The sequence below is a fragment of the Camelina sativa genome, chromosome 19 (assembly GCF_000633955.1).
Source record: "Camelina sativa cultivar DH55 chromosome 19, Cs, whole genome shotgun sequence".
NCBI lineage: Eukaryota > Viridiplantae > Streptophyta > Magnoliopsida > Brassicales > Brassicaceae > Camelina > Camelina sativa.
Window position 1 is genome coordinate 9,296,127 of NC_025703.1, and position 14,952 is coordinate 9,311,078.

The 14,952-nt window shown below is 33.8% G+C and overlaps 2 protein-coding genes, 1 long non-coding RNA gene and 1 pseudogene across 3 annotated transcripts; 1 reads left to right on the top strand and 3 right to left on the bottom strand.

The window, feature by feature from the left end:
• Positions 161-826, top strand: LOC104767612 (annotated as a pseudogene).
• On the bottom strand, positions 2,172-3,330 carry LOC104765694 (VQ motif-containing protein 20-like). The gene has a single exon (XM_010489450.1). The coding sequence runs from the start codon at positions 3,256-3,258 to the stop codon at positions 2,407-2,409; it is 852 nt and encodes a 283-aa protein (XP_010487752.1). The 5' UTR covers positions 3,259-3,330; the 3' UTR covers positions 2,172-2,406.
• LOC104765695 (F-box protein ETP1-like) lies at positions 5,208-7,056 on the bottom strand. Its single transcript, XM_010489451.2, has one exon. It carries the CDS (start codon positions 6,832-6,834, stop codon positions 5,671-5,673), a length of 1,164 nt encoding a protein of 387 aa, XP_010487753.1. The 5' UTR covers positions 6,835-7,056; the 3' UTR covers positions 5,208-5,670.
• LOC104765696 lies at positions 12,129-13,477 on the bottom strand. The gene is made up of 3 exons (XR_763911.1): positions 13,178-13,477; positions 12,826-13,089; positions 12,129-12,340 (listed from the first exon to the last, which is right to left on the bottom strand). It is a non-coding gene; the product is annotated as an uncharacterized LOC104765696 (long non-coding RNA).

A 14,952-nucleotide genomic window follows, 5' to 3' on the forward strand; every position in this document is an offset into this window, starting at 1 on the left:
TTTTTCTTTAAAAATGTCCATATATACTTTAATTCTTTAGGTTTGGTCATATAGGTTTTATAATAATTAAAACCCAGTTTTACCCTTAGTTTTCAAAAAACTTAATTAAAAAAAATACAAAAAACTAACTTATTTATAATTTTTTTTTTTAAAAAGGTAACCCGAAACCTCTCGTATGATTCTCGAATGATTGGTCTCGATTCACAGTCATGGTTATGTTCATTGTGATCTCAAGTCCGATAATCTCCTTATCTTCTCGTGCAAAGATTCTTCGTACGAGTTGAAGATTTCTGATTTTGGAAACACTAGAGAAGTCGGAGAAGTTCCAGGTCACTGGAAAATTGATTTCCCGTTTGTCAGAACGCCTCTTTCCATGCCACCAGAGTCTCTCCACGACGGGGCCACCAAGAAAACCCTAGATTTGTGGTCTTTAAGGTGCTTAGTGATGGAGATGTACACAAGTAGAAAGCCATGGGCAGGGGTTGAAACTTTCGATCTCATGAACTTTCTCTATGATGGTGAAGCTCCAGAGATCCCTGAGTATGTGCCTTGTGATGCAAGGGAGTTTATTGAAACATGTATCGCCAGGAAACCTAAGAAGAGATGAAACGCATTTGTGTTGATGTTGCATCGGTTTTTGTGTCCTGAAGAGAAGACGGAAAAGATTGTTGTAGCCGTCGCTAAAGTGAAAATTTCTTTGCCGGTGAAGTTGAAGTTGAGAATCAGACGAGTTTCAAAGATAATAATGGATATTATAAATAAGCCCTTGAAATTGAAGATTTTGCCATCTAATAAGCCTCCACAGTTTAAGAAACTAATTAGGTAAAAGATGATTCATCCGGGGCCCTTGGCTAATTTAGTATCTGTTCATTAGTGTGTGCTGAATCTATCTCTATTTCTTTTAGTATGTAGATCACTAGCAAGTTATAATGGTTCCTAATCTATGTATGTTACGTATGTTGCTTGCTTCGCAACTCTTCATCTTATTCCTTTTTGTTGTTTTTTTGAAAGGCGCTTGTTCTTGATCCCTTTCCCGGGGAAGAAGATCCCTTCGAAGTCTGTGACTATTTTTTTTTTCTCAATATATGCCTGTTAATATATAATGACTTGATTTAACCATTCGGAAGCTAAGACATCTCATTTGGAACAGGGCTGACTTTGAAGACTGGATGATCGAGATAGAAACGGTATAGCAGCTTGCTCGTACCAAATTTCCATCTGACATAGATGTGCATAGCCATCGAAAGAAAATAGTGAAAAGAAATCAGAGAAAATGGCTTTAGAGACCACAAGCTAGTGCACTAATCGATTACAGTTTGTTTTAACACTTTAAATTTTTTCTATAGTTAGACAACGTTTTCTAAATTAAGTAGAACGTAATTCTAACAAACAATTACGAACTTAGCTAAATATTAGATAAATATTTAGTTTTTATTTTTAAATATTCATTTCCTATATTTAGTGAACTCTAAAATTTTCAGAATATACATTATACGTTTTTGTAGTGTATATCTTACTAATTTTCTCAGAGATAGAGTAAAAGGAATAAAACATATTCTAACGTTTTCATAGCATAGAGTAAATCCTAGAATATTTATACTAAAAATTTTAGAACATAGAGTAAACCGTAGAATACATACTCTGAATATCGTAGAATTTTAATTTCGGACTACTAAACTATTTAGAACAAAAATCTTTTCTGAAATTAGTAGAACATGTACAAAATGTTAGAATACAAAATCCGTTTTTTCTAGAACAGTAGAAAACATTTTCTGAATGTTTTATATCAAATTTAATCCATTAAAAAAATAATTTATACATTTTTTTTCTTTATAAAAAATTATATTACCTTTATTATTGTATATCTACTTATTTTCCTATATTTCACTTCTTATAACTTGTTAAATTTAGATTTATTAATTTGTATGGTTATTTTAGGTAAAAATGACCATTTAAAAAAAAAAGTGTAAATGGACAAAAAAAAATTTAGTGATCTTTTATTTCCAATTTTCCCAATAATCATTGTTCACGCCAAGTGAACTCGCACCTCAAGCATCTATATAAAATCTTGATTAGAAATTTATAAAATTTTGGGACGTGCATTGGTTTCCTAACAATTCTTACAAAAACTGATTAAACCATTCATTAGAAAGTTATTAACTAAACCGGGGATTATAAAATCTTATCAACCCAAAAAAAACCTAGAGATGAAACATAAAATTGGGAAAATTGAACAAAATGAAGAGAGGAAAAAAAAAAAAAAAAACCTGTGAACTAAAAATTAAACGGATAAAAAAAAAATTATAACTAATACTAAATCTTTATTAGTCTCTTGCCAAACCACCAGAAACAAAAATTCAAAAATTTATTAGCCAAAATTGTAACGCCGATGATGATTGATTAATTTCAAAAATCACGAAACTCGGCCAAGCCGTCGAAGCCAGAAGATGAAGAAGAAGAGAAAGAGCTTCTCATATTGTTCGCCAAGTAAAGCTGTTCATCAATACTCGCAAACGTTTGATTATTTATACCACCACCGCATAAGAAACTATCAGCTGGATTCGTCGCCGGCGGGAACATCGGAAACGTCGGTAAGTAAGCTCCGTAATTTAACCCCGTCGCGTCGTACATAGACGGCGGCGGTGGCGGAGGAGGAGGATGAGGAGGCGGTGGAGGAATAGCCACCGCCGAATACGGAATCGATGAGTTAACCTGTCCGTGTTCTCCTCCTCCTCCTCCTCCTCCGTTCTCATCGGTCGTTATCACCGACGACAATTCACTATCATCGCTTATCATCGCGTTATTAAAAAATATACCCTTTCCGGTGCCGGAATAGTTTCTATGGTAATTGTTATGTCCGCGATTCCGATTGTTTTTTCTGTCGACGGCGAGATCAGACACGCTCTGGCTCTGGTTGATAGATTTACCTCCGCGATCCGTCGTTGTATTACCGCCGGGATCTTCGACGGAAGGGGACATTCCGGTGACTTTTTGGACAAGAGCCATGAAATCTTTAGGATTCGTGTGTATGATTTTGGGAGTGTGTGTGTAGATGATCACCGGGTGACGATGTTTTGCGGCGGCCGCGGAGGAGGAAGAAGACGGAGACGGTGGTTTTTTAATAACGTGAGAGTCTTTGTTGACTTTTAACGTCGGCGGTGACAGTGACGGTGAAGGAGGGTATAAGATTCCGTTTTCATTTGGTTCTCTCTTTGGCTGGTGATGATGAGTGTGGTGGCCATTGAACGTTGAGCTCATTTAATAAATAACAAAATACTATATGATCAAAAATAACACAAAACAAAAATTAAACAAGTAGATTTTTTGTGTTTATGATTATATTAAAAAGTAAACGAATCATACAATATTAAAAATAAAAAAATAAAAAAGTATTACTGAAAGTAAAACAAAATGACAACAAAATTGAGAATCATAGTTTTGGGAGATGATGATGTGTGGAAGAGGAGAAGTATAGAAAGGGGAGAGGAGTGTGGCTTTTTATAAAGTTCCAGACTTCCAGTGAGTGAGTGAGCCACGTGTCATCTGGGGAATGTTCCAAGTGAGCACTATGCGCCACGTCAGTATTTTTAGAGCCTCTAAATAAATAACGGTTTGAAGAGATTTACGCCACTAGATATGCTAAAATCCAGGTTTAAACTTTTAAAATTCTTTCTGAGGATTCTTTGAGAGGATAATTAGTGGGAGATAATGATGGATTATCACAAAAAAACTGGTAAGTTCCGTTATACAGAAACCTACAATCGTGAAAACTTACATGGATTTTGCCGATTGAGGACAAGAAATGAATCGAAATTAACATTTGGATCATTGTTTGTCACTACTTGTCAAGAGATCTGAACCAAGTAAACCGTATTATAACCATCCTAGAAGATTGCAAAATTGTTGCATATTGGCGCAGGCCTTCACATACTGACGCAACTTATCACATGAGAGAACAGAGTCCGATCAGTTCAGGTAATGACTTGACTTGCACAACTCGTTATTGTTGTTAATATTGTTGCATCTTCACTTGCTTAACTTTGTACCTGTTTGGAAATCCAGATTCTTTGCTTATGTCTCGCAAGTCCACCAGGTTGTATAGTAGTCCAGGGCATCTAGTAAACCATGTCTCACTTTCTGGTGTTATTACCTTCATTGTCCGGAATTCTCCTCGTGTGTTGTTCCACTTTACCATTGAAATAATCTGTTTTCAATTTGTGAATGATTGATTATTGATTACTCAGAAACTTATATGCAGGGACTTTGGTACTCTAAACTGAACTGACAAAAAGCATGTATGTCATCATTGCCTGCAAGCAAAAGGCTTTGAGTTTGGAAGTGGCTTTGCAGGTTCTATTTCCCTTGTTTCAACTAATTTAATGCTCTCATGCATGATCACAAAGTAAAGGTGTGTGTAATGAATCTGCAGGTTTCTGACAGGTAATGAGCACAACAACGAATTCTTTACCGACGATGAATATGAAAGAGTACTGACAAAAACAATCTGTTCTGGTGGAATACAAGGAGGGATCTCAAATTAATGGTGAGATAACAAGCATGAGACTAGCATCAAGACAACATCAACAATTGGAGGAAGTTGTTGTTTGATCACCTCTGAGATAATTGAAACCCCTCTTTATGCAGTTTGCTTGAGGAAACTGGTGAAAAGGGGAGTGTTGAAGGAAAATGTATAATTAAGATTGTAGGTGGGAACTGTGGCAGCAGACATACAAAGGTGAATCTGTATATTACAAAAGAAAACATCCAGATTCCGAAGGTGCTGGCACCCGCTCTTTAAGCTACAAGGTAGGGTATATAACTGGCACATGCTTTACCATGTGATTCACCCCTAAGTCCCTAACATTGTGGTTGACTGCTAGATTGTTATGCTGACAGGGGGATACATAAATTTGAAATGAGAGGAAGATGCAGTGCTGGTCAAAACCTAATGGCTCCTTCCCTGCAGTAACTCTATGAATCTCTTTTTTAATACACATTTTGCATAGCTTAAGGTTAAACGACAAATCAAAGAGTTTGTTATGAGTAAACGTCTTCTGATATGTTTCAACTTTGGATGTCCCAGAAAAACGCAAGTTTAGCTGCGGTCTTAAATAATTTGTGGGTTGTGTTTTTGGTCCAATATTTGCAAGATTAAGCGGTGTGTTTGTAAGATATAGAGAAAAGACCAATTAATATATTTGCAACATACCAGCTTGGCTTAGTAGTACAAGTTAAGAGGTGAATGGGTAATGATGACTTCTAGTTGTTGTACAATTTGTAACTTAGGTGAAATAGAAAGGACTCGGAGCAGGGGAGCTTTGAACATGAGAGACACTTTTGTCATTGAATTATAGAAATGCTTGAAATTTTTAGACACACTTCTTCTTTCGATCATAAAACTTAGTGTTTAAAAGCAAGCAAGGAACACTAGAATACCACATCTAGTTTAGTCACCTCTTTTTCTTTTGTTGCAACCAGCAGGTAACTCGATTTGGACCAAACTTGGAACGTAATTAAAAATAACACTTATTTGTTAGACATATGCTGTACGAGACATGTTTAGACCATAATAATACTTAAAAAAAAAAACTGTGTTTAAAGCAAGCAAGCAAGCAAGAAACACTACAAGACCACATCTTGTAGAGGTTGTTTTTAGTCTCCAGCAGGTAGCTAGATTTGGACCAAACTTGGAACGTAATTAAGAGGAAATGGCCGAGGTCCTGTAGTCAGACCAAAAGCAAATTCACTGACTTGATTATCCTCGCCGAGAATGTATATCTTATCGATCAATTGGTCGTCGTCGTAATCCATCAATCTCTCACAACACACGGCTACTTTCTTATCCTCGTCAAGCACAAACTTTACATCCTCAGTAATTCGAAGATGAGGGCTCAAATCCAATGCTAAGACCTTGTTCCAGGACACCGCTTTGGTGGAGTCATCATCAATCTTACTTGTCACCCATATCTCAGTCTTGTATGTAAAATAGGGCTGTAAAAACACGGAAAGTTTCTCGTCCCTAACAGCACAAAGTCTCAAAATTTCCCACCTTGGATGCTGATAGGGAAGAGGCACAAACAGAGATGATTTCTCAGTAGAGAAATCATATCTGACCAATGACAAGCCAAGTAGCGGTTTTGAATCCTCCAGAGCAAAACAGTAAGTATTTCCCTTCACAGAGACGATGGCTTCTTCAGCCATCACAGCGGTCCAGCCTGGTGGAGTGAGATCACCATCAGGAGTCCTCCACGAATCAGAGGAGTTAAGGTCGTAGATTTCTGTTTCTTTGCCAGCAGTACTAAAACACAAAATTTTGTAGCTTCTTTGACTGCAGGAGGACTTGTTGTTGTTGTACCCGAGAACAAATGTGATGAATGGCTTCCAACGATTGTTGGCTTCGATCCACCTGGTTTGACCAGTAAACGGGTTCCAAACCACTATTTCATAATGGCATGTGGTGGTGCTGATGGGGAAATCGCGGACGCATAACAATAAGCCGTCGCAGTGAAAGACTTTGGTCTGAAGTGAGTTGTTAAAGGATTCTGGTAGGCTAAGCTCTCTTTTTACCTCTACAGATGGAAGAAGAGGAACATCATCTCCATGTGGGGGAAGATTGATTATGCTCAACGGACAAATCCTCTGCTTCTCTGTCATGATGAGAAATAGAAACTCCTTTGCGGCTTTATCCCGGTGCTCACTCGCGAATTTCCTATCTTCTTTGAACAAACGGTTCCATCTTTTGCAAGTAGCTCGTAACCGTTTCAGGGATGTGGCCGGAACGCGATAGAGTATCTCATCTACCAAATCGTTAGGAAGCTCCACCGGTCTCGCCATTGATCTCAGTCTTAGCTGCTGTAAAAAATCTAGGTTTTTGCTCTTTCTTTTAAGGTTTTGTTCTAATTTTAGTACGTTTACTTCTGTCTTAGATATAGAGAGAAAAGAAGGTGGCTGAGTGAGAGAAAGGTTGCTGAGTGAGAGAAAAGAAGGTGGTTGAGTGAAAGAAAGGAAAGTGGATGGGTGACTGAGAGGTAGAGGGGAACGTAGAAGTGAGAGAGAGGAAAGTGGATGGGTGACTGAGAGATAGAGGGGAACGTCGGGTCAGCAGCAAATATTTCTTTTTTTCTCTGTTTTCCATCGACATATGTTTATTTTTTTATTATTTTTTTTTCATTTTACTGTTACATCTTCTAATCTAAACCTAAAATACACTCTAATACAAATTAGTTTTTTTTTTGAAACTTTCATATACATATTTTTTTTAATAATTTGATATGCATTTTGTTTTATTGTTTTAAATATATTTTATATTACAAGGGATGTATATTATTGTTATGTACATATTTATTATTGGATGGTTTTTAATCCGTACTCAATTATTGTTGGATGATTTTTAATTCAGATTAGGTTTTACCCTGTGGTACACCACGGAATTATTATTTTGTTGATATATATACTGTTAACGGTTGTAGGTCGAGTTTTGTAGAAACAGAATATACATTTTACGATTTGTTTGTTATGATTTAGGAATGAATGATCTGACATATTATTATTATGATTTTTAATTGATATTATTGGATTAATAGTGTACATTTAAAGCTAATAGGATCTTACCAAATATGTAATCGTTTATTAAATGCAAATTAGATATTTTCTAAGATGTATTCATCTTGAATTAGTTGTTATATTATAGGGATGCAATTAAGAGGATATGATTACATAAATTGGGTTATCAATTCTTTTTGTCAAACTCGTCCTAAAAATTCGGCATGCAAATTATATATTTCCTTAATTGGCATTAATTGGATGTAAATAAGTATGCTATGGATTAAAAATCGGCCCAAAATATTCAGCAATCTTAAGGAGGATCCGGATAATTGAATTGGTTATAATTTTAGTTAAAACCCCGATCCGAAGTTGGCAAAAAGTGATGGCACCCTATTGTACTCCAAAAATGTATTTCGGGCTCTATATGTGGATATACTTGTTTGGTTACAAATATCCTAAGATAATTTTTAATATATATCTGTTTATAAAAAAATCAAATCACATTATATGCTAAAAAAATCTAAAATTTTATTAACTTTATGTATTGAATAGTAATTAAAATAATTAAATAGAAGATTAAATAAAAATGAAAGGAGAATTATATTTTAATCTAACATATTTATTTAAATTAGATAGATATATATATATATATATATATATATTAGGAAATTAATATTATCAAATAAGGAAATGATTGTGTTTGGTTTTAAGGATTGTAAAGAATGTAGTTGAGACTTGTTTGGATACAAAGATAAGAAAGGATGACACAAAAATGTACTTCAAAAATGTTAAGATAGATGATTATACACACTAACTTGATTTCAAATAAAATATATCTAAACCATTTACTATATATCAATTCTGATGCAGCATATGTAACGGGCTTTACGTAAGTGTTTACAGATTTGAGATCCATTAGATTTGTTAACTTATTTTAATTGTTAATTATTTATTTTAGAAAGAATTATGATTAAAATATTTAGTGTTTATATCTTTCCTTAGTCTTAGATTTGAGTTTATCATAAAGGGTGTTTTATAAAAGGGATGGAACCCTTAGATGTATGTAATTATTGATTATTGAATAAATTTTTTTTACGAGAGCTTTGTGTAAAGCTTAGAGAGGAGGACTCTCAACCCTAAGAACTGCTTGTATTCAAGCCCTGCAAGGACTTGCAAAACTACGTCGATATCATTCTCGGGGACCGATCTCAACCCTATCCCTATTGCTTCTTCGTGAAATCTTGGCGTTCTAAGCAAGATCCGTTCGTGAATCCAAGTTCTCCAGAGATCTTATGTTTTTGTCCGTTAATTAAGCTTCCGCTCTCTATCAGTTGGTATCAGATTCATCACGTTCCTGGTGGTTTGATTTCCCTTGATGGATTTTAAGTTTGATATCCCTAATTTCTACGGCGGAATACGTGTTGATTCGTTCCTAAATTGGCTCGTCGAAGTTGAAGAAATATTGGTGTCTCGAAGCGTTCCAGATACTGGTTTCGCTTGTGATTAAGAAGTTTGGAGGACAAGCTGCATCATGATGGCAACAAGTGAAGACGGCACGCAAGCGAGATGGCAAAAATCCCATTAAGTCTTGGGATAAACTTAAGCAGAAGCTTTCTGCAATCTATTTACCTCGTCATATGGTGTTTAGTTGTTTGCACAATTTGAAACAAAAGAACGATTTGTGGGTGCTTACGCGAGGAATTGTCACGTTCATGTCCAAAACGTCGTGGATGAACTTGTCTACCGTGTTGACGATGATTTGTCTACTACAGAACATGTCTCTTACGTCGATTCAAAAGTTGCTGTTAAAGGTGACTTCGAAGACGAAGACAGTGCAGAACGTGACGTTGGTTTCGTCAACAACACCAACACAATCAACGATGACAATACTTTTTTGGACATTGTCGATGAGCATGTCTATGTTGTTGGCTATGATCTCTCTCCCATGGTGTATGTTACAGATCCAAAATTTGATGTCAAAGATGATGTTTTCGACTCGGAGGACCGTGTCGGTGTTGCCGATGTAAAAGACAACGATGATCGTGTCAATACAACCGACACATATGACGAAGACGATGAAGATGATGATGCAGATCATGTTGGGCGTGATGATCATTGTCCAGACGTTGGTGTTAGCAACCAGGAGATCAGTTCCGTGACGGAGTTAACGACGATCCTATTCAAAATAGAGTCGACCAAGCTCCGGTTCAAGACGGCATCACTGTTCAAAGGGTGAAACAATGTGCGAATAGTGCCTCTTGCAAAACATGCGATGATGATTCAATCTGTGACGCATATGGTGATTTAACAGTATTTAATGTAGTAATAAACTTATATCTTTTGAATTTTAGTATTTTTTATATATAAGCGGTGATACAATTATTCTTAGAGTATTATAATTTTATCAGGATAAAACACTAAAGTTATAAAATATAACTGTTTGTATAATGTATATAATTAATCAGAATAATATTTTGTATTTATTTAAAATAATACTATTATTGTTTTGTTTAATATATAATTATTTAATTTAACTAATTGTTTATTTTTCAGTGTATACAGTTTAATGATTGATTTTTTTTTGGGACACATATATAGAAAACAAATTTGCTATTTATAAGGAATTTATGTAGAATTAATTAGTTTCTAAAAAAAATTGATTTTGTCAATTTACCATATTTTACTTATTGCTTTTAGTGCAATTTTGTAGGGACTAAATTTTTAAATAAGCAAAATTAAAAGGGTAGAACCCAAAATGTACTTCAAAAAAATATATATAAATTGGTCAATCAAGGATATTACAGTGCAGGAAAATTATAATTTTGTTTGTGCGATATATAACACATGGAAGAAAAGGAAAAATAAAACTTACCTATTCCGATCAAACCGCGTTAAGATTTGAGGACAAATCTTCTCCAACCCGAGGAGAACTGATGCAGCATATAATGAGCTTTACGTGAGTGTTTACGGATTTGAGATCCATTAGATTTGTTAACTTGTTTTAATTGTTAATTAATTATTTATTAGAAAGAATTATGATTAAAATATTAAGTGTTTATATCTTTTCTTAGTCTTAGATTTGAGTTTATCATAAAGGGTGTGTTATAAAAGGGATCAAACCCTCATATATATGTAACTATTGATAATTGAATAAACAAGTTTTTGAGAGCTTGTGTAAAGCCTAGAGAGGAGGACTCTCAACCCTAAGAGCTTTTATTCAAGCCCTGCAACGAGGACTTGCAAAATTACGTCGATATCGTTCTCGGGAACCGATCTCGACCCTATTCCTATTGCTTTTTTGTCAAGTCTTGGCGTTCTAAGCAAGATCCGTTCGTGAATCCAAATTCTCCAGAGATCTTGCGTTCTTGTCCGTTAATTAAGCTTCTGCTCTCTATCAAATTCCAACAAAAAATTGTATAACTAAAACCATCTCTCACCTAGACACTCACACACTATTGCTTTCACAAATGGACCCTACTACTATTTTGCCAATTGCAAATAGTAAATGTATTATTTTTCTCATATTTTTTTGAAAATTTATAAAACTCAACTTATCTGTTTTCTTTAATGGGGACAAAAAAATTAATTAAAAACTTTATGGTTGGAATTTCTGGTTTAATGTCGGTTTGATATGAAGTCAAGAAGTGATTGAATTTGTTCTTCTGCGGTTTGCAGTAGTTAAAGAGACAGTTAGGATTTGAATGGTGACTCGGTTGAGGCGGCCAAATCGGTCAGCGGTTTAGTACTCTCTAAAAATAGGGAGGACAACAGACCGCTGCGAACCAATATTATTTGTACACAAAAATAAACCGTAGTTAGTTTGCAGCGGTTTTCTTTCTGTATTTTTTGGACTGCATCATTACGGACGAAACTTATGAATGGTAAATAAAAAGCGGTCTAATTAATCCGCTAACGGATTTGTACGTCCTGACCGCTGTCATCATTCAAACCCTTAGGATATTGGTAAAATGAAGACTTTTTTTTATTGCGGGAGAAGAAATAGCGTTCAAGCCAATTCGAGTAAACAGTTTTTTTTTTTTTACTTTGACCATCCCGGAGATAAAATTTAACCACCTCTCTTTATGCTGTTTCTTTGAGATTATTTGTCACATACTCATTTTTTTAAGATTAAGCTGAAAATGTTTGATAAGGAAAAGATTTGTAATTGCGTTAGAGAGACTATATAACTTAAGTATGTACAATATTGGTATGAAAACTAAATATCGGATTTCAGTTAGGTTTTAATTTGAATTATTACACGTATATAACCTAGACGTATCTACTTTTCCACTTTGGAACGGCAAACACGTCTCTTCCAGCCCGTCCCGCTTTATTATTTCCCATCCCGTCTCCTCTCGTCACATATCCATCAGAATTTTCTGTCTAATGTTCGTTTTCTTTTAAATAATTACTCATTAGGCAATCTTTTTAATAGAGATTAGTTAAGAAATTTACACGGGATAGCCGAATTCTTCTTGAATATTTATTTTTTATTTATTTAGTTAAAATTATCCAAAAATAATTACAATTTTAAAAACTATTTAAATGTTTTTAAAAATATCAAATTTCTGAAAGTACCCGTTCCAAAGTGCCTAGTAACTTCACAAAATATATAGAGTCTCCATTTGAATATTTAATTTACATTTAGAGTCACCGTTTTTTCACCGTTTTTTCCCAAAAATATTTTCACCAATCAAAATAACGAAGATCCACTGGTAGATTCGACAACATACTCCTAATCTATGTCCTAGTGTTTCCATTGACCGTGAAGAAAATTGTACTTGAATATGTAGGCCTGCAACAATCAAACATAATGAATAATCAACTTAAATTATCAAACCGGAAACAATCCTACTAACAATAACAAAATAAAGCCAAGTTATTCATGCATCAAAACAACATTAAAACAAAAAAAAAAATGATCTCAACAGCTAAAGCAGCAAGCAACTAAAAAAGCCTTATTGGATATGAAACAGCGACAATTAGAATGATCACCAACTAAAGTCAATATTGACTGTCGAAGCGAATTAAGTTATAATTATTGGTCGCAGCCTGAACAGGGCTTAAATCTATTTCCGGATCCGAAAGTTTTTATAAAAATCATTGATACATTTAATACACACATTACGATTCATCATTCTTCTTTCAAATCTAAATCTGAGGAAACCAAAGAGGTTAGAGTAACTGAATTTCATAATCACCAAATTTAAAATGTTAAATAAACAATCCAAGAATAAATGACAGATAAAGGAAAAACTTCAAACTAAGCAAGAATATAACCTTGACAGCGACCGATTTTTTTCCAAACCCTACCAATTACAAAGCACACGAGTTAGATCGGAGAACTGAATCGATTCGAAAAACAACTAAGAATCAAACCAACTCCTGAATCGCAGACCGAAGAGCATGGTTACAGATAAGGTTGAGATGGAGAAGTTCGAGATTTGTCATCGGCTTGTGAGATTTGCGAAGCCACTTCTTGATATTTGCTTCTGCTTTGTATGTGAATCCAAAGGCAGCAATGTGTGGATCATTCATGACATCCTGCAACAATATAAACAACATTAGCTTATTGCACATCACTTGGATCGAGTGTTACGCAAGTAATTTTTCATGGAGTTTGATGTCTTACATGTAATAGGGCAGACAAAGGATGATAGAGAATGACGCTCTATTGACAACATTAGTGATGAACATGTCCTTGACAGCGACAATATCAACACTAAATTAAAGAACAGCTATAGGGATCAGGGATTTCTTCCTAACCGTAGTGATTACAGAGAATATTAGTTAGATTCTATATCAAGATATTTAAAACAAACAATTTTAGTAAATAAACAATCCGAAACTCACGGTTGATGGAATTTGAAGTTTTTTTTTTTGTTAACAAAAAATATATCAAAATACGATCAAATAAGAAAACCCATCACCGTAAGAATTCAACGTCTAGCGTAAGAATGAAAAATAAGCACATAAAAATGAATTTATAGAAAAGTAAAGTGTCTTCTTCCACAATCTTTAGAATTTTCCAAATATATCGAATACTATAAATTAAATATTATAGTTAGCATATTATTGTTTGAATATTCTAGTTCATTTATCTTTTGGAAACTACCAAATCCGAAATTCATGATTGTTATATTAACAATATTTAAAATGAATGTGATATAATAATATATTTTAGGGAAAATGATAGGAGTAGTTTCTTTCGGGAAATCAAAGTAATTAAGTTTTTATTTTGATTTTTTTTATAAGTGATTAGCAAGTTAACAGGATTCGAACTATAAAAGACATATTAGATCTATGGGGAAATTTTTTGATTTAATTTGATTGGCTAAGAAGGCATATTACAAAAATTAAATATTATTATAAAGGCATAATGAAAAGAATATGCCTTTACAATATTAAGGAAACCAAACCAATTAATATTGCTAATCAAATTAGTAGGGGACGTTTTAATTTATTTTACAAATCTGTATAAGGAAATAAAATATTATTTAAAAATATTGTTTTGCCAAATCTTGAATGAGCTGTTCTGCTATCTTCTACTTAATCTATATATACATTTTTGGAGACATTTAGCAAATAAATCCTGAAGTTGTAACTTATTTACATGCCATTGACATTAAATAATTAATTTAATAAACAGATTAACTCTACTTATATTCAATTTTTTTTATAGAAATTAAGTATTTTAAAATGTAAAAAACATAATTACAAATGTATACATATTTTATTTCCTTATTTTATAAAGATGTGAAAGAAGAGTATCACTCCTAAAGGTGAACCCAAATATTTGTCTTTACTTGATAAAAATTTGAAAAATTGATTTGATAAAAAGTGACTTTTAGCCTCAGGCCTCACATATTATATTTTACTTTCACGGGTTTCGTATAATGAGTTTTTGAACATGTTGTGTGATCCGCCTAGCATGGCGGGTTTGGACTATAGAACCAACACTAAAGCTATTAGTTTATTTCATATATTATAGATTTGTAGTCATTGTTTGGAAAATTAACTTATAAATCATTTAGTATATGAACTACAAAATATTACACATACTACAACACATTCTTAATATTCCAAAAAAAAAATTGTATACACATAAAATATACACTAACATACCATATAGGCATATACCTCTGTTTAATTATAGAAAACAAAACTAAGTGTTTTAAAATTTTATATCTATATATAATAGCAAACCCACTTTTTTGTGTCAACTTTTAATCCAACGGATGAGATTAGTTACAGTTTTAATCCAACGGTTTAAAATTATTAATCGTGTTTTTTCGTCGCACCCCCATCTTTCAAAAATCACACCTCTTAGTCTTTGCATCTCTTTGTTGTACCTCCTGGTTTCAAAAATCACATCCATTAATTTTTACACCTTTTAAATCACACCTC

Coding starts and splice junctions, on each gene's coding strand:
- LOC104765694 (XM_010489450.1), bottom strand. CDS start 3,258: ATGAGCTCAACGTTCAATGGCCACCACACTCATCATCACCAGCCAAAG.
- LOC104765695 (XM_010489451.2), bottom strand. CDS start 6,834: ATGGCGAGACCGGTGGAGCTTCCTAACGATTTGGTAGATGAGATACTC.